Source organism: Narcine bancroftii, chromosome 4 (genome assembly GCF_036971445.1).
Source record: "Narcine bancroftii isolate sNarBan1 chromosome 4, sNarBan1.hap1, whole genome shotgun sequence".
In the NCBI taxonomy this organism is placed as follows: domain Eukaryota; kingdom Metazoa; phylum Chordata; class Chondrichthyes; order Torpediniformes; family Narcinidae; genus Narcine; species Narcine bancroftii.
Window position 1 is genome coordinate 50,210,681 of NC_091472.1, and position 19,924 is coordinate 50,230,604.

The window sequence follows — 19,924 nt, forward strand, 5'->3', positions numbered from 1 at the left end:
CCTTAACACCATGACATGGAAAACCATCGCCACCAAGCACATCACGTTCTGAAACCAAGGTTCGATCAAAAAGGCAGCCTTGCACGTGTAAAAATCGCCGGGCACGGGATTGAAGTGGTTGAGAGCTTCTAGTGAAGGAAAGATTTCAATGAGCGTGGAGTCTTCGGCCCCGTCCACACGAAGCGCCTCCTCTTGTAACCTTTCCAGTCGGAGTCCGCATGCTCTCCAATCCCACTCACAACGCAGCGAATACGCCTTTTGTGTGTGTTGTTTTTTTTTAATTGTCTGTCTTTTTTTACTTCTAAAACAATTCAGTTCAAATTAAATGAAAATTAAAAGATTCTTGGGCTGGGGGGGGGGGGGGGGGCCTTAAACTAAAGGACACAAGGGCTCACTCAGGTGGGCTTCAGATTCCGAACCAGCAAACATGCCTGGCTCCAGTTGCTTTTCTATTTTGGTCATCTGTGTCTCCCTCCGTGACTCAGAAAATCAGAATAGACAGACAAGGAGCCGAACTCTTTTAAAACTAACAGACACACGGGCAAATATTTCCACATCGCGGGGAAAGTAAAGCGATTCAGACTCGCCAGAACAATTGCAAATCTCCCATCAAAAACGTGCAGTCCAATAAAGAACCCAGGTCACACACACAGAGCAAATGTCAGTTGCTCCGGCAACTCTTCACCTTCCCCCGCCAGCTGAAAATCGCAGCTTCTACCTGGAGCTGTCAGCAAATTTGCTGTGCCCCATGCAATTGTGCTAAATGATCAACAGCAGTATTTTCAGCTATGGCTCCAAGAAAACAAACCATTTCAACAAAAATAGTGTTTTTTTTAAAGGGGTACGATATGCAGCAGGACTGCTGGAACCTGCATGGGCGGGGCGAGTAACATTCCACTCCAACGCAAGGTGAGCGCTCCGCGACCAGAAAGACGCGAAGAGCAGTTATAGCAGGTGGGGTTGCAAACGTTTCCCCCCACTAACTCGATTTAATCGCCAATTTAGCTGCTGATCGCCTCAATCAACTTTTCACTGAACTTAAAAGGGCCAAGGTGTTCAAACTGGCGCAGCTCCGACCCAAAAGATCAATCTGGAAATGCAAGAGCATGTTCTTGGTGCAAAATAACTCCCGACCTTAGTCCATTTCTCCTGGATTCAAGGTCAACCGCATTGACCTCCGAAGGGAACCACCAGGTCTCCAGCTTTGAAAGAAAAAGGGTTTTAAAATAAATGGAAAGAACAAGTATGCTTTATTTTAAAAAAACTGGACCTTGTATTCTCCAATCTCTGGCCATTCACAGAATGAGCATCGTTTACGTTTTAAAATCGGAGAAAGCCTGTGATCTGGAGGCTCAGTCTGAAGCACTTTCCTTGCCAGCAACATCAGCACTTTTCCCCTCATCGCTCTCCTTATCCCAGTCTTTCATGGTAGCTCCCATCATGAAGTCATCGCGTAATATGTTCCATGTTGCAACTTCTTCTGATTTAACCACAACCTGAAAATAAACCAGTTGATTACAAAATATAATCAAAAACACAAATTAACGCACGATCCCGGCTGATGCAATTTTAACCCTCTACCCCACCCCCTCATTAGACTCTATCCTGGACACGAATCTTGACACAAATATGGCCTTAATAAGCGTCTTGAAACGAGATACGGTATTTCTTTTGATCAAGATCCACTTTAGGAACTCGGATGGCACAAAGCTGACTTGTGGCACAGTGGGTGACTCCAGCATGGATCTGCCCTTTGGAACCCGTCACGCGTTGCTCTTGGGGCACTAACTCATTTTCTTGCGGTCGGTTGGTTAAAACGGAAGCAATCTTGTACAACATTTCCTTTATTTGTGTTTAAAACTAGAGGCATCCGGCTCCGTAGTTGGAATCAGCCATAAGCTACCCTCACTCGCTTGAAAGAGTTACTATTTATACAAAGCCGAGCATCACGGCGATGTAGAATTTCACAATTGGCTCCGCCAACATTCAATGGAGCTGGAGCGCCGCTCCGAGGAGCTTTGCAGCAAGACACTAGACATTGATAGTACAGCCTGCTCCCCTGCAATACAAAACGAACTAAGTGGGATTGCCTCATGGCACGATGAATCTTTACAAAAAAACAACCGCAGGCGTCTTCTTGGGAAGTAGATCTCCTGAGGAGGTTGAGCTGGTGTGTCAAATTTCTACAGGTGTACCCAGGACTGGTTACATCTGTCTGTTTATGGACAGTGTAAACTCTGCCAGCGCCATGAGAGGCACTGGTCTTCATTCCATTAAGGAAACCCTAAGCAGCTGCTATCATCCTCTTTTCTCACTACTGCCATCAGGAAAGGACCCTGAAGACACACACTCAACATCACAAAAACAGCTTCTTCCCCCATCTCAGATTTCTGAACAGACACGACCTCACTTTTTTCTTGCACTATTTATTTCTAAACATCGAATAGTTAATAAATTGGAATTTATCGCCATTTTTGCACCTTGTTCTGCACAATATTGGTCCTGAAAGACAACAAATTTGGTGACACGTTCATGACAATAAATCTGATTTGGATTTGGATGGTTGGATTCTGACCTTCACCCCTACCCCTCTACTCTTCTTGTTGCAGAAAAATCCCTTTTCTATTGTAGATGTTCTGAGCATTCTTCTGCACGTGAAGTCTATCATTAATCTTAAATAACAAAATAGCTTCACTTCAAAACACAAATGAACAGGTTTCCAGAACATGATGAATTGCAGCGCTATTTACCGATACTATCAACATATCACCCAATATCTAGAAATCTATGATTTCAATAAAACAATGACAGCCTCCAGTTTCACAATTCCTGAAGATTTTTTCTCATCTCAGTCCAAAGGTCAGGGGTAACATTCTCCCTGAATCCCCCTATCAAGCCCAGAGAGCATTTTGAGAATTTCAATGAAATCGCTTCTCCTTCTTCTCGACACCCAGACCCAATCTACTCCATCTCTTTAATAGCAAACTTGCCTTCCCAAGAATCAGCTGAGTGAATCTTTATTGTGGGCCCTTTCTAGCAGGTGTACATTTTTGCCCAAAGACTAAACTGCACACAAAACTCAAAGTGCAATCTCATCAAAGTGGTTATATAACTGCAACCAACTGTCATTAATTACAAGATGGAGGTACAGGAATAAAGGATAACGTACTATTTACCTACATGCATGATAACTAAGTAAATTGGACACCTGGGACTCTAAGTCAAGTTGATTATCATCTGATTGCAAAACCATGTTCTCTGGTCCTCAATGCAAAATTCGCAGACGCAGCCAGACATCACACACTTACAGACAAACAATACATATGCAGGACAAGTATTAATAAAATACGAATAAATTCATTTTGTGAATATGACAATCTTGGTTGATCAGTGTGAGCAGTTCCTTTGGTCGTTCAGCATTCTCACTACTCATGGAAAGAAGCTCTTCATCAGCCTGGTGGGGCTGCTTCTGATATCCTGCATCTCTTTCCCAACGGGAGCAGCTGAAATATGCCATGTGCAGGGTGGAAAGGGTCCTCAATGATTTTTAGCGCCCTCTTCAGACATCGATCCTGGTAGATCATGCCGATGGGGGTGGGGAAAGACCTCAGTGATTCTCTCTGCCACTCAAATGGTTCTGTGGATTAACCTCCGATCCATTTCTCTGCAGCAATTGTACCACACTGATGCAGCCAGCCAGGACGCTCTTGACAGAGTTCTTGTAGAAGGAAGACATAATGGTAGCCAGTAGCCTCGCTCGCTTCAGTCATCTCAGAAAGTGCAGTCACTGTTGTGCCTCCTTGACAAGTGAGAAGATGTGTGTCTATGATAGGTCACAAGTTAACTCCAAGATACTTGGTGCTCCCCTCTACACTAAACATCACCATTTCCCAACCTATAATCACTGAAAAAAATCTCACCTTTCTGCTTTGTGCACCAAAGTAGGTAACCCCAAATTTTGACATTACGGCCTATCTGCCATGTTCACACTCACTTGTTTAGCTTGAAGTCCCGAAATATCTTCTATCCCCATGTTCTTAATCCCACCTAACTTACATTAAAACAAACTTGAAAATAATGTTGATTTATTTATTGATTGTGACTAGATGGGGCTCCAAGCACTGATCCTTGCTTACCAATCTGAGGAAAAAAAAATATTCCCACATTTTCCTTCTGCCACATATTCTAACATATTGACTAATTTTCTCTGGAGGTCCATATCAAAAGCCTACTGAAAATTTAAATAGTCACTAGTTCACATTTATTCTATGTCACATCTTTGATCTCTAGGGAGATCTCAGGTCACTAAATGGTGTAACAATAACCTTGTGCTCAATGTCAGCAAAACCAAGTTGATGATTGTGGACTTCAGGAGGAAGTCAGGGGAACACGATCTAGTTCTCATTAAGGGCTCAGTAGTGGAGAGGATCAAGAATTTAAAATTCCTGGGTGTAAACATCTCCAAAGATCTATCCTGAGGCCTCCATGTTGATGCAATCACAAAGAAGGCTTGCCAGTGGCTATACTTCAAGGTGTCTGAGGAGATTCAGTATTTCAACGAAGCCTCGTAAACTTCTACAGATGTATGATGGAAAGCATTCTGGCTAGTTGCATCACTGCCTGGTATGGCGGCACCAACTCACAGGATAAGAATAAACTCCAGAGGGTTGTTAACTCGGCCTGTGACATCACAGGGACCAGACCTCACTTGATCGAGGACATCTACGTGAGGCAGAGCCTTAAAAAAAAGCAGCCTCTATCCTTAAAGACCCCCACCAGCCAGCCATGCCCTCTTTGCTCTGCTACCATCGGCAAAAAGTACAGGAGCCTAAAGATAAGCACTGAACAGCACAAGGACAGGTTCTTCCTGCTGCCATTAGAATCCTGAATAATCAAATGAAGTAAAGACACTGACTTACTTTTAAAGGTAATGCTGTAAAAGTTATAATACGAATGTTTGCAATTTGATGCTGCCGCAAAACACAAAATTTCGTGACGATGAATTTTCTTTTTTTAAATTCATGTTGATTCAGTGTTAACTCATTCTCCATTCTAAATTCCAGTGAAATTATAAACCTTGCAAAATCATCATCTCATATCTATGTAGAGTCTGTGGAAAAATATACTTTTATAATCATAACAACTCTTAAAGATTCAGAAAAAAAAGTATTTAAAAAAGACAAGACAAAAAACGATTCAAGTTTTAAACATTAATTCTTCAGCAGTGGCTAGGGCTCTGATGGAGACAAGGGCACATAATGAATTAAGTACTTTAGGATGCTAAATGTCCCAGTAAGATCGCATTTCTGCCAGGAAAGCAAGCCAATGAGCATCTTTGAGCTCTTCAGCTACAAGAGTCATCTGTAAAAAAAAAATACACAGATCTCATCTTCATAGCTACAATTTCCGGTTGTGATCACTCAAGTGATCAAAAACAAGGTTCTATTGAATTTTCAACTCGCCACAGCATTGGATACATTAGCATACAGCATATAATTTGCTTCCCCAACTGACATTAGCCAATTTAGCACAGTCCAAATCATGAATCTGCAATCTTCTACTCCTGGTCAGAGTATAGTAGCAGGCAGTGTTTCTACTCTAGGGCAGACATTTTCTTTGAGGTTGTATTGGTGTTTTCCATGGACTCTTGTACATCCCATTTCCTTAGTCTTAGAGGGTCAGTATTGCTGGCTGGTACTAGTTGCACACTTGATCTGTTGAATGCTGAAGTCCAAAACCTGGACAGATTCTCGGGCCCAAATTATGCAAATAACTCTGATAAAGGCAATGAATGTTTGGTTACTAAATTTACTGACAACTCAGAGAGGAAAGTTGTGAAGAGAACATGAGCCTACAAAAGCAACAGAAAAGGATTATGAGAGTGGGTAAAGGTTTGACGAAGTATAATGTGGAAAAATGTCAAATTATCCATTTTCGAAGAAAAATAAAACCATTCAATTTAAATGTTGAGAGAGAGAGCTCTTGAGAAACATCCCAAGGATCCCAATGCATGATTCACAAAAGGCAGATATTCACTAGAAACTAGAAGGGCCAAATGGCCTGTTTTCTGTGCTGTAGTTTTCTATGGAAGGGTAACAGAATGTTAACATTAATTGCTGGATGAATAGAATACAAAAATAGGGAGTTGTGCTTCAGTTGTATCAGATATTACAATATTATATTTCAGATGTATGGAAGATTGGTGACACCACAGAGTACTTGTCTCCTGAATCAAGATGATAATGCATTGGAAGAAGTAGAGCTTGACTGATACATGTAATGCAGCTGTCTTATAGGAAAGGTCCAGACTTGTATCTGCTGGTTTATGAGAAGCGGGAAATTTATTGAAGCACTAATTTCAGAGAGCTTTGACAGGTTGGATACAGACAAGATCAGTGTCACTGTTCAAAATAAAGATTTGTTCATTTATAACAGATTCTCTTTCAATGGGTTGCAAGTTCTTGGATTACTGATTGAGCATTGGTAAACGTTTCTGAATATTTTTTTTAATATAGGTGTGGGGAGGAGTGCAAATGTTACAGCAGGTAGATAGGAATGTATAGTTTAGGTTTTAAATCAGGTCTGCCATGATCTTAATGAATGGAGGAGTCTGTTTCAGGGCCTTTTATTTGTAGGTTTTCATTTAGGGCAAGAAAAAATTCAACAAGATCCAGCAAAAAAAAAAAAACCCAACTGCTTAAGTTTTTAAAATCAGTTTAACACGATCTTAATGAATGGAGGAGTTGGGTTCAGGGCCTTTTATTTGTAGTTTTCCATTTAGGGCAATAAGAAAAAATAGTCAACAAGATTCAGCAAAAAAAATGCAAGTTCTAAATCAATGAGACAGAGGCAAGAACAACAATTCCCCAACTTTACAAGTCTAAATTATCTCTGCATGTCCTCCAACTCTTCACTTTAGTCAGTGAAACTTCAAATGCACTTGTGTGAAAAGCTACTAGTAAGAAATTTCCAATTTTAAAGGACATTTACAATATTTTCTCCCCACGATTTTAAATGGCATTACAAATGGTAATTTTATACACTGATCTGACCACAGCAAAGTAATGTATAAATGCATAGAAGAAACTAGGAATGGTTTGATCTGTGGTGGTTGGCGATTCTAGATTGCTTGGTTTGAGGAATAAAATTAACAACTTAATTGTGTGGCTCTGAAGTGCATGCCTATTGGTAAGTGAAAAATTCTTAAATGTCAAGTCAATCAATTTAGTTTTTGATCATCTCAAACATCCTATGAACTAAATACAAAGAGATCAACACAGTTAACTTGTGACTAGTCAAGCCAATCAATTCCTGGGCTCCATTAGATTTATCAGATTTTTTAATAACAAGAATATTAACTTAATTTCATTTCTTTTCTTTGCTGATTGTCTGCTGCTATTTTTCCAATAGTCCAATTTGGTCCATAGGTCCATACATTTAATGCTTCTTATTGGGATCCATGCCAACACTTCATGAACAGATCAAATGTAAAGCAGAGTTGCTCTGATCAAAACCCACTAACAAGATTATTTTTCTCTTGCTGCTTATCGAAGGGGCTGACCACTAACACTCACTTTTAAAACATGTGTAAAAGCCCACAAGTTGGAAGAATTTATGTGCCAAAGTTTAATTTCTAAGAGAATACCATAAATCACAACTGGAATTAAATAATGTGCAACAAGTTGTGATGAATTAAAACATAATTAATTATAAATTTTAATATCTTGTTGTGAGTAGATAGATTGCAGAATGCTTTTTCTAATTACAACTGTGTAAACTAGTTTAGACTTTGGCATCAATCCAGAGTTTATAAAATTTGAGAACACAGACAGAAAAAAGACAACTGCTGACATCCTGACAATACACAAGAGCTGGAGGAACTCATCAGGACACAGAGCATCCATGGAAAGCAATAGGCAGTCAATGTTTGGGGCCTAAGCCCTTCATCCTGACAATCAGCTTAGGTCCAATAAAGATTGTGCCTAGCATAACTACTAACCAAGTCAACGTTTGCTCCCAACCTGCCTTCACATTCACTTGGGACATTTCTGATACCCCTCTCTTATTCTGGATTCTTGTCTCCATCTCAGGATGTAAACTAACACACCAATACCTACTATAAACCCAGACTTCTGCAGCTACATCTCCACCCTGCCTCCTAATAGGACACCCCATTGCCCATGTTTCTTGCCCCTTGGCCTACTTCCTCATTTTGATCCATCTGCCAATAATCCTTCCTAAAACAGCTTCCACTCATCTTTCAGCCTTTGCTTCCTCCACCTCTCCCTAACCATCCAATTCCATTTGCCCAGTCAACTTTTAACAAGTATTTCCACCCATCAGCCACCAACTTCTAGCTAAGACTACTCCTAGCTCTCTGCCCATCAATCCACAACTCATCTCTAGCAGCCAGTCTCACTCCTCCCTTACCTCTTTACAATGTTTAGCTTTCCTCAACACTCATTCCTTAACCCAAAATGTCAACCATCCTTTTGCCTTCAGACATGCTGCTTGATCCACTGAGTTCCTACTACAGTTTGTGTATGTGCGCGCGCGCGCACACACGCACACACACACCCCCATTGAAAATGCATGATTTAAATCAAATCAGTCTTATTATGCAAATTATCTGAATGACATAATTTTCACCAATTATGATGATCAGAATCTTAAACAGTTTAAATCACTGATTTGCAAATAAATTTTAAATATAGATGGGATACTGAAAAGCAAAGTATTTTAAACAGAAAACTTATGACCTATATTTGGGTGCTCTTTCTCACCCCCACCTCACCTTTATCTCGATCTCTCTGCAAGTCAAAAGATGCTTGTTTTTTTTGTATTCTAATGTGGACAAGGGGATTTTGATCTGAAGTGGTAATTATTTCTCTCCCGTACTGATGCTGCTCTTTTGGATTTTTGACAACCTGTTGAGAAACCCTTATTTTTTCTGGGATTTAGAAAGGTGTCAGCAATTTTTCCCAAGTTAAACCAATAACAAAACCTTAGACATGCATTCAATATATGAGAGTTTAGATGAGTAAACTATGCAAACACCCTGAACAAATTTAACATTCGCTAAATCAAGGCACAATTTTGTTGATATATGTGTACATCTTACCCGAAATTCCTCCTCTTGACATAATGCAACTTGAAAAATTATTTCACGATTATTACAACTTAGCAGCATGGTTGGCGTAGCATTAGCTCAATACCTTTACAGCGCCAGTAATTGGGTCTGAACTGTGGTTAGAATCCCGCGCTGTCTGTAAGGAGTTTGTACATTTTCCCTGTTTGCAAGGGTTTTCTCCGGGGGCTCCAGCTTCTTCCCACCAGTCAAAATGTACTGGGGGTGTAGGTTAATGAGATGTAAATTGGCCACACGGGCCAAAATGGCCTGTTATTAGGCTGTATGTCTAAATTAAGCAGCCGATTTTCCAAGAGTCCACCAAACAGCTTTCCTTTAGGGGTAGTCTTTAACTTAGTGGTTCTCAAACCTTTTTCCTTTCCACTCACATACCACTTTAAGTCATTCCTATGCCATAAGTGTTCCATGATTAGTAAGGGATTGCTTGAGGTGGTATGTGGGTGGAAAGAAAAATGTTTGAAAACCACTGTTTTAATTGTACCTAATTGACTCATTATGGCAACTATTTCATAACTCCAAAGGAAATGGATCAATGACAATTTTTCTCAAGCAAAATATTTCAGTAACAACCTTCTCTTCCCACTCACACGCCACCTTAAGCAATCCCTCACTAATCACAGAGAACCGATGCAATAGGGATTACTTAAAGTGGTGAATGGAGATAAAAAGGTTGAGTACCACTGATCTAACTACTTTTTTTTTAAAGTCTCCAGAGATATTGGAAGTTTGCAGCATAAGATTAAGTGGTTTAACTCTGTTTTTACATGCAGGAATTTTTCCAAAAAATTCTTTATTTCTTTTTATAATCTCAAAGTGGGCAGACAATTCACACAATTCTAACTACATTTATCTACAGAGCTGACAGTAAAATACAAGAAAAGCCAGAAGTATAACCATCAAAAAATGGTGATTCAAACTATACCTTGGACCCAAGGTGTTCCATTCAAGCACACTGACTTGTGGCTTCTCAAAACAATACATTTGATTTGCCACAACTGTATTAATATGCTGCAAAACACAAACAAAAATTTTGCAAAAGCATTGGCTGTCAAAAAAGTTGCTCAATATGAAGCATTAGTGCTGCTTCATTACATGACATTAGAGATCTGACCAGCAACCCAAAACATTCAGATGCTTAGAATCAGAATTTATTATCATGAATATGTATCGCAAAATTTGTTGTTTTGCAGCCACTTTACTAGTGCAAATTTACTATAATACACTTAGAGATCATAAATTAGTAAAAAAGAAAAATGTGAGGTAGTGTCTGTAGTTTCTTTGTCCATTTGGATACAGGGGAAGAGGCAGTTTTTGTACTATTGGGTGGTTCATCTTTAGGCTCTTATACCGCCTTCATTTGGATACAGGGGAAGAGGCAGTTTTTGTACCATTGGGTGGTTCATCTTTAGGCTCTTATACCTCCTTCATTTGGATACAGGGGAAGAGGCAGTTTTTGTACCATTGGGTGGTTCATCTTTAGGCTCTTATACCTCCTTCAGTGAGACGAGGTAATGGCCTGGGTGGCGAGAGTCCTTGATGATAGAAGCTGCTTTCTTAAGATACTGCCTCTTGCATAGGCTTATGGGGATTCTTTGGTTAAGGGGGGCTGAGGCGTTGATTTGCCTGAAATTTTAATTTTAGTCAGTAACCAGGGACTGGTGGAGGGGATGGGAGGGGAGAGCAGAGTCCACGGGGATAGGAGGGGAGAGCTGAGACCAGAGTGGTGGGGAGAGAGGGAGAGATGCACTGGGCTCCAGTGACCCAGAATCGAGCCAAATGTGGCCAGGGCCAAGTCATATAACCATATAACCATTTACAGCACAGAACAGGCCAGTTCAGCCCTACTAGTCCATGCCGTAACAAATTCCCACCCTCCTAGTCCCACTGACCAACACCCGGTCCATACCCCTCCAGTTCTCTCCTCTCCATGTAACTATCCAGTCTTTCCTTAAATGTAACCAATGATCCCGCCTCAACCACATCTGCCGGAAGCTCATTCCACATCCCTACCACCCTTTGCGTAAAGAAATTTCCCCTCATGTTCCCCTTATAATTTTCCCCCTTCAATCTTAAACCATGCCCTCTAGTTTGAATCTCCCCCACTCTTAATTGAAAAAGCCTATCCACATTTACTCTGTCTGTCCCTTTTAAAATCTTAAACACCTCTATCAAGTCCCCCCTCAATCTTCTACGCTCCAGAGAAAAAAGCCCTAGTCGGCACAACCTTTCCCTGTAACTCAAACCTTGAAATCCTGTCAACATTCTCGTGAACCTTCTCTGCACTCTCTCTATTTTGTTTATATCTTTCCTATAATTTGGTGACCAAAACTGTACACAGTACTCCAAATTTGGCCACCAATGCCGTGTACAATTTCATCATAACCTCCCTACTCTTGAATTCAATACTCCGATTTATGAAGGCCAACATTCCAAATGCCTTCTTCACCACACCATCTACCTGAGTATCAGCCTTGAGGATACTATTTACCATAACTCCTAAATCCCTTTGTTGCTCTGCACATCTCAATAGCCTACCATTTAATGCATATGACCTATTTAGATTTGCCTTTCCAAAATGCAACACCTCACACTTATCTATATTAAATTCCATCAGCCATTTCTCAGCCCACGCCTCCAGCCTTCCTAAATCACCTTTTAATCTACGGTAATCTTCCTCACTGTCCACAGCACCACCAATTTTTGTATCATCCACAAACTTGCTTATCCAATTCTCCACCCTTATTTCCAGATCGTTAATATATATAACAACCAATAGTGGACCCAGGACCGATCCCTGAGGAACTTCACTAGTCACCGGCCTCCAATTGGACAAACAATTTTCTACCACTACTCTCTGACACCTCCCATCCAACCATTGCTGAATCCATTGCACTACCTCCTTATTTATACCTAATGCCTCACCTTTTTTCCTAACCTCCTGTGGGGAACTTTGTCAAAAGCTTTACTAAAGTCTAATTAGACAACATCCACAGCTTTCCCTTCATCAACCTTTTTTGTAACCCCCTCGAAAAACTCAATCAGGTTTGTCAAGCATGATCTACCCCTGACAAAACCATGCTGATTACTCCCTATCAATCCCTGTACCTCCAAATATTTGTAAATACCATCCCTCAGAACACTTTCCATCAACTTGCCCACCACAGATGTCAGACTCACGGGCCTATAATTCCCAGGTTTACATTTGGACCTCTTCTTAAACAGCAGAACCACATGCGCCACCCTCCAATCCTTTGGCACTACCCCCGTGGCCAGTGACATCCTAAATATCTCTGTTAATGGCCCCACCATCTGTTCACAAGCCTCCCTGAGTGTCCTTGGGAATATTTTGTCCGGTCCCGGAGATTTATCCACCTTTATCTTTTTCAACACAGCCATCACTACCTCCTCGGTTATCCTTATATGCTTCATGACCTCCCCACTATTTTTCTTTACTTCAACTGGTTCAATATTTTTTTCCCTAGTGAATACTGAGGCAAAGAAATCATTCAAAATTTCCCCTATTTCCTCTGACCTCACTCAGCCTACCCTCGCTATCTACCCTTGCGATGGCTTTGCACCCCCGCCCCTGTCCCCTTGGGAGCTGCTATACCGTTGCTACTCCCTGAGCCCCTCACTCACGCAACAGCACCTCCCCCCCAAAAAAAAATTAAAGCCTTATCTGATTGTCGCATGTTGGTTGGGGCACTCCGTGAATATTTAGCCGCACTTGAGCTGGACTTGTCTGACCCTGACTGCACCCCCTGTGATCTACGCCCTAGGTAGCTGCCTAGTTTGCCTAATGGCCTTAGGCATAACCAGGAGAGTCAATCACTCCAGAAAACGTCAGATATATCTGGCGGTAATCTGGAGCAAGTTAAGGACGACAGAGGATTTTAGTGACCCCCCCACCGGAGAACTTCAGATGCTGTCTCTGTCTGATTTTTTTTTCCTTCTTGCTTTGCCCAAATGTTTCACCTCTGTTTCATCCCAATTTGGGAGAGCAGTTTCCTCCAACTCCCCCCCCCCCCCCCCCCCCCACTCAAGCTCATACAGCCATGGCTTCTTAATGGAGTGAAGACCAATGCCCACAATGGTGCTGTCTGAGTTCACAACCACATGGAGCCTTTTCCGGTCTTGTGCATTGGCATCTCCACACCAAGTGCCACAGGGCCTTAATGAATGACTCAAGCATGAAACGTCAGTTATGTATTCTTTTAATCTTTGCTATACAAAGACACTGACCTGCTGAGTTTCTCCAGCAGTGTATTTTTTTTAAAATCAATACAACTAGTCAAAATGCTTTCCATGGTACAGGTCAGGGAATATGCAAGTCTTTGGTAAGATATCAAATCTCAAACTCTTAACAAAGAATAACTGCTGGCAAGCCTGCTTCTTGATTGCATCAACATGAAAGCCCCAGGATAGATCTTCAGAGATGTTGACACACAGAAATTTGAAGTTCTTTACCCTTTCCACTGCTGACCCCTCAATGAGGACTGGTTTGTGTTCTCCCGATTTTCCCCTTCCTGAAGTCCACAATCAGTTTTATTAGTTGAGGAGGCACTAGATATTGATCGCCTCGGGTCAAAAAGCAGTACTTAAGCTCCATTGAGGGTTTGAATATACAAGATGATGCTCCAGTGGAATTTAAAGGTGTATGCTGAATGTGTTGCCATGTAATTGACACATTAAACCAAAGTTCTGTATGCTTCATAGTTATAAAATATCTCGTGGTACATTGTGGAGTTACCCCTTAAGAAACAACTGCAAACTATTCATATGATCACAATTTGAAGGATCTTACTGTGCATGCCACATTGGAGACCATGAGTACATTTATTTGGCCCTTTTGGAAAGACTTGGAGATTTCTAAAGCCATAATGAAAATGCAAGTTCCATATGTACATTTTCAGCAGCGGTATGTTACGAGGTTGAACAGGCTTTCAAAGCCAATTAAAGGATCAGCAAGATATGCTAATAGCAACTAAAAATTAATTATAACTATTTTTAAACGAATACAGCATTCCTTTGTTCCTTGCTGTCCAGAGTCATCTGGAAATATCGTATATCATTTCATGTGAAAGTTGTCCCCCTATTTTTGACCAAAAAAATCTGGATTTTTCTATCTATCTCATGTAAAAGTCTAGCCTAGTCTCTTACCTTAGCGCCAGCCACCCGCGGGCCAGAGCTCCATATCCCTCTGTCGTGAACTCATGGCCATCACAGCTCCCAACAAGCCTCTGTCCCAGCTGCCTGACCTTTGGAGCTTCCAACACCTGATACTTACTGCAGTCCCAACCTCCCCCATGCTAGGATGTGTTTTGATGTTCAGACTATTATTTCCTTAAATCATTCTTCTTTTGCTTTTTTATTCATTTAGAAATCATTTGGACTTCTACTGAATGTGGCATTTTGGGTTCTAGTGTAAATTTCAGCCCCTCAAAAGTATTATTCATGTAATTGTCGATCCCATACATTTAACATTAAAAAATGGTGTATAAATAAGACTGAAGTGAAAACAATCAAGTTTCTATCAGCATTTCAATACAACTGATTTGTAATCCAAACAGCCAATGGGGGGGAAAAAATGTTACTTACAGCAAGTTCTACTTGAGCTCAACATTCACATGATTGCTAGAAATTATTTCAGAATCAATTGTTAAGCATGTTAAGAATTAGTCAGATATTGGCAGAGACCAAGGGACCTTGGAATGGAAGCAAGATGGAGGAGAAAGAAAATGAAAAGTCAATTGTTTAATTCTTTTTAAATAGAGTGCTAATTTAACAAAATGACTCACTTTATATTCAAATAAAAGGCAGTTCTCTTCAGTGCATTGACACAATCATGGGTACTAGCCCAGAAAAGTACTACATATACATTTGCTTAATTGTTTAGATTCTATTCAACTGAAGGCCCAAGCACAATTATGCAATTTGAGTTTTTGGTTTGGTGGCTGGCTAACTAAGAATTAGCTGAAAGAAACTTAAAGCCATATGTGTTTCATTATTTACTAATAATACTGTGTAGAACTCATTGTTTAACTCAAAAGAATCGTTAAATGCATCATGGTGGAAATATTTCACATTTGTGACATTACCTTCCCACCAATTTTTGAAAATTAGCAATTCTGCCATATGCCCCAGCATATTTCTGAAAAATTAAAACAGTATTAGTTCTTCACTGATTATGTCTTTGCTAGAAAGCATTTCCAAATCATAAACACTCAAAGAAGAAACCTTCAGACCATTTTCCATTCACTATTTTATTTTTGTAATCACCTCAGCTCTTCCATGGTACATGGTAAGATTTTCATAATTAGTCACTTGTTCCTCAAGCAGAAACAAACCAACAGCTAGACATTTGGTAGGAATCTGGTCTGTCCACGTGCATCCTACTTCAGGTCTATAGTACCTACCCAAAGTCTTGCATAAAACAAGAGAAAAACTGTTTGGTTAAGCAAAATCTATTAGTAATGGGTGGAATCTACACCCTATTCACAGTTAGAATAGAAAACAATACAGCACAGTCCAGGTCCTTCAGAACTCGATGTTGTGCCAACTTGTACATTTATATCAAAAAAAACTAAACCTTTTCTACCTTGTAACCCTCTATTTTTCTTTCATCCATGTGCCTGTCTCTCCTAAATGTTTCAGCCTCCACCACCCCCTGGCAAGGTATTGCAAGCACCCACAACTGTATAAAAATTTACCACTGATATCGCTCCTGAATTTTCCTCCCTTCGCTTTGTATGCATGTCCTCTACTGTTTGCCATTCCCGCAGCGTGGAAAAGGTGCTGGCTGTCCACCCTATCCATGCCTCTCAGAATCTTGTAGACCTCTTAAGTCTTTCCTTCTTTGCTACAAAGCGAAAAGTCTCAGCTCTGCTAAACTTGCCTCTAAGGACTGACAGAACAACTCTGATTATCTGAAATCCTCATCTATCCAATTTAAAAAAAAATTCTGATAAATTAGGATATCTGAAACGAATCAGAAATCATTATTTATTCAACATTTTTTGGAGCCAAACTGACAGAGGACCTCAGGCTCCTGGCACAAGCAGTAACCTCGGTGGGGAGGAGTCAGTGAACGGTGGCGGCCAGCAATTTTGTCTTTGGTGACAATTAAACATGAATGCTTAAAAAGCCTTCCCTTGTTGTTTGTTAAACATTATTACAAGTGATTTGCTGTTGCTACTGGGCTTGGCTTTTAAAAATAAATTTCTCCAGAAAAACAAAATGATCCACATTGGCCCAGTCCCAACCATTTCAGTTAATTGGAGTTGTACTGTATTTTCCAATCCAGGCAACATCCTGGTAAATTTCCTCTAAATCCTCTCCACTTTGTCCAATTTTTAAAAAACTGAACAAGGTAGATTTTAATTTTCTTCAAATGATCAGTGCTCTTCTAATTCTTAACATTCTTCAAGCCCCACATCAACTCCATGCAACTACCAAACTGTATTCTCTCAATTCCCAGGAACTAGTGTCATTTTTCAATGCCAGAAATCAGTGGGCTCTGGACTATTAGGGATCTGTGCAGATCAAAGGGTTAAAGAAACCAAAAGCTTTCCTGACATTCGTGTTAACCTTGCACATCTTGATTCAAATATAACCAGTTCTACCCAAGATCCATTATTGCAGTTCAGTAAAGCTTCACAAATTATGAAGTTGTCCAGTACAATATTTTAAACTAGTCCCTTGAATCATTTCTATCATATTTTGATGATAAGGCAGCAAATCTATATTTGATAGAGAGATGTAAACCTTCTAAATGTTGTCAAAATGCTATCAATTTAATTCAAATGTATCTTTAAATTTTCAAATGGGTATTCCAATATATAAATACAAGTTAAGTTCAAATTTTCATCCATTAAAAGGGATTGCTTCAGTTCACTGTAAATATATACAAACATGCAATCCGACTAGCTTGCTTATTGTTTTTACTGTCCACTGTTCAAAGTATCCTTCTGCATTGGCTGAGAGCTAACAATACCACACAGAAATGAGCTCAGCTAAAACTCAGTTCTCTTATGTTGCTAGGTAACACACCAAATCTTTCCAAATATTTCAGTATTAGTCCACAAGTTAAGCTTTGAGCTTGAAGCATTTAATTGCAACACCCAGTCTTTATTCAAGGAAAATCCTTACATAATCTACTAAAGTCCCATTATTGACACTCAAATGACACAAAAAACAAAGTTATTAGAACAGAGAATATGAAACTAGTTGTAAGTGAATATGCAACCAATTAAGTATTACTTTGAAAGAACAAAATTATAGGTAAAATAAGATATTTAAATGCCCAAGTCCAAATTGTTTACGAAGAAAAAGACACCTTAAATTTGCTTTTAAAAAAACTATTCTGGCTTATATTCAGAAGTAATCATTTCCATCTGGGCATACAAATTCTGCAAAAAAGACTACAGTTTCAAGCCATGAAAGCAAATATTTGACTTTAGCCCACAACTCTTTCAATCACAACTGCTCACAAAATAAACAGTCAGACCTCAAACCATTGAGGGGCAATTCTGCGCATAAATTTTAGAAAAAACATACAAAACCAAGTATTCCCTAACCTCTTCCAATATTTTAGCTGCCACATTTTAAAACCAGAAAACAAATTTGCATTAGTTTTTTTTTTTAATCAAAATTAATCAAATGCCAACATCCTTCTGTAAAGGAAATTGAGAACAAACATAAATGCCCAGTCAAGTTGCCAAGTACTTTCTAAAACAAATATGATTTCCCATGTATTGATTTCCAATGCATTTTGATGCATTATGTCTAATCAAAATACTATTCAGCATTTCTACTGAGTGTAATCAAAAATGCCTATGAAGAGCTACAAATCAATTACAGTCTAGGACCTCATCAGTTCAAATGGATCAGGATGTCACAAATTGCTAAAAGCTAACAGACAAATTCAGCAAACCAAAAAAAAAAATCAGGAATGCAGATAATATTGGCCTTTATTACAGAAGGATTTGAATAAGAGTGGTGGTATATAATATATTTAAAAAAAAATATATATATATATATAATTTTATATATAAATTAATATTTATATAAATGAATGTATATATATGGCAAGATTGTTGCAGGAGAGATTAAGCAGACTATCCCAGTATTCCAAAATTCAGAAGAGATGACCTTGAAATATACACATTTTTAAGGGGCTTGATGGAGTAGTATTCCTCCTTGCTGGGGTGTCAAGAGCTACAGTAAGCTCTTCAGAGATCTGAATAATTCATCCAGAGTTGTGAATCTATGAAATCCTCTAACAAACAAAATTGCTGATTTGCAGCCATGGTACATTCTAGCCAGAGATGAATACATTTCAGGTATCAGGAAATTATGGTTAAAGTGGAAAGAACATCTGGTGAAAAATTAACTATGATCTTCAATGATGGAGCAGACATGGGTCACCAATGGACTGCTCTTACTTCTATTTTATATGCAAATAACCAAGTTTTATTTCGGATTATTTTTCTATCCTTTTCCATCAACACAGATACAGTAAAACCCCTGTTATCGGGAATTTAAGCAATCAGCAAAACTACAGAAAATAAATACCCTAGTAGGTTTAAAAAGGGTTTAAAATTGGTGCACCTCGCCAATCACACAACACACAATCTCAACCATCCAGAAAATTCACTTACCGGCACCTACCAATCCCCATTGGTGCCGGATACCTGAAGTTTACTCTATTAGATAATAATTTGCTGCTGAACGAGAAGTGTAGTCCAAAATACACCTGACCTGTTGTGTGTGGAGGAAACATGGCCTCCCTGCCCATCTGGAACAAGTGTAATGCAGGTGAACACGCGTCCTCCTTGTTTGAAACTTATTCAGAAGTCACATTACCCATTAATCAAGGTTGGACTCCGGCAACCCATTAGACCACACCTTGTCTTTGGCTAATTTAAATCACCTAGGGTCGTTATGGCTAGAAGCACATATTAGCACTGTATATAACACCATGCACAGCACATTCTTTCTCTGCCTCATGGCCCAACCACTGGACATCATTCCACACCAGATCACTACTGTGGACATTGCTGGAAGTGTTGCAGATAAGGTGTGCACTACACTGAAGCTGAACCATAGCACTGAGATAGAGCAATACTTGCAGAGAGCCACACACCCGCTGGAATAGAGAATCGGGTGTGTGTAAGAATCCCTGTTTGAAGTGTGTGTACTCAAGTGTGTGAGCATGTTGAGTATAGGTTCACTACTGTTGGAGTCTAACCTAGGTCCGAGGTGAATGTCTATATTATTATTAAATGAAATAGTAATTGAGTACTCTTTAACGCTCTCCCCCATTTGTCTCCCATCTGTTAATTAAAATTATGGGTGATTGTAACACATGTGCCCAGACTCGGCTCTCTATGAACTCACTGAACTGGAGTTTCAGCTGGGAGTGAAAGATCTTACTAATACAATCTCCCACATTGTTAGTAAGTGCATGTGTCAGTGACCTGTCAGGTGGATGAGTGATGTACCTGCACACCAACAGGGATACCAGGAGGTGACCCATAATAGGGAAGACACCCCAGGCTCAGATTATAAAGTTCCTGAGTGGACCGATGACATTAGGGGTTCAGCCATTTGGGAGCATGGTTGGCAAGCCATGCCAGTTGATTAGGTCGACAGGTTGGACCCAACAGAGGAAAGATAGGGCACTACATGGCCTCCCACCTTGGGTTATTGGAGGCTAGGGGAAGTTGTGGGGGAGCCCTATGGTTAGTCATATCCCTACTTAGGTGCCAGTGGGGT

The 19,924-nt window shown here is 39.9% G+C and overlaps 1 protein-coding gene across 2 annotated transcripts in view; it reads right to left on the bottom strand.

The window, feature by feature from the left end:
• Positions 1-1,227: 1,227 nt before the first annotated feature.
• The window catches only part of rrp15 (ribosomal RNA processing 15 homolog), a 51,594-nt gene continuing 32,897 nt past the window's right edge, over positions 1,228-19,924 (bottom strand). The window contains exon 5 of one of the 2 annotated variants that reach the window (XM_069931266.1): positions 1,228-1,496. In XM_069931266.1, the coding sequence (XP_069787367.1) occupies positions 1,353-1,496 (144 nt within the window). In that variant the 3' untranslated portion in view covers positions 1,228-1,352. Of the gene's footprint in view, positions 1,497-5,025; positions 5,111-19,924 lie in introns of those variants that run through there. The other variant, XM_069931267.1, reaches the window with a different exon arrangement.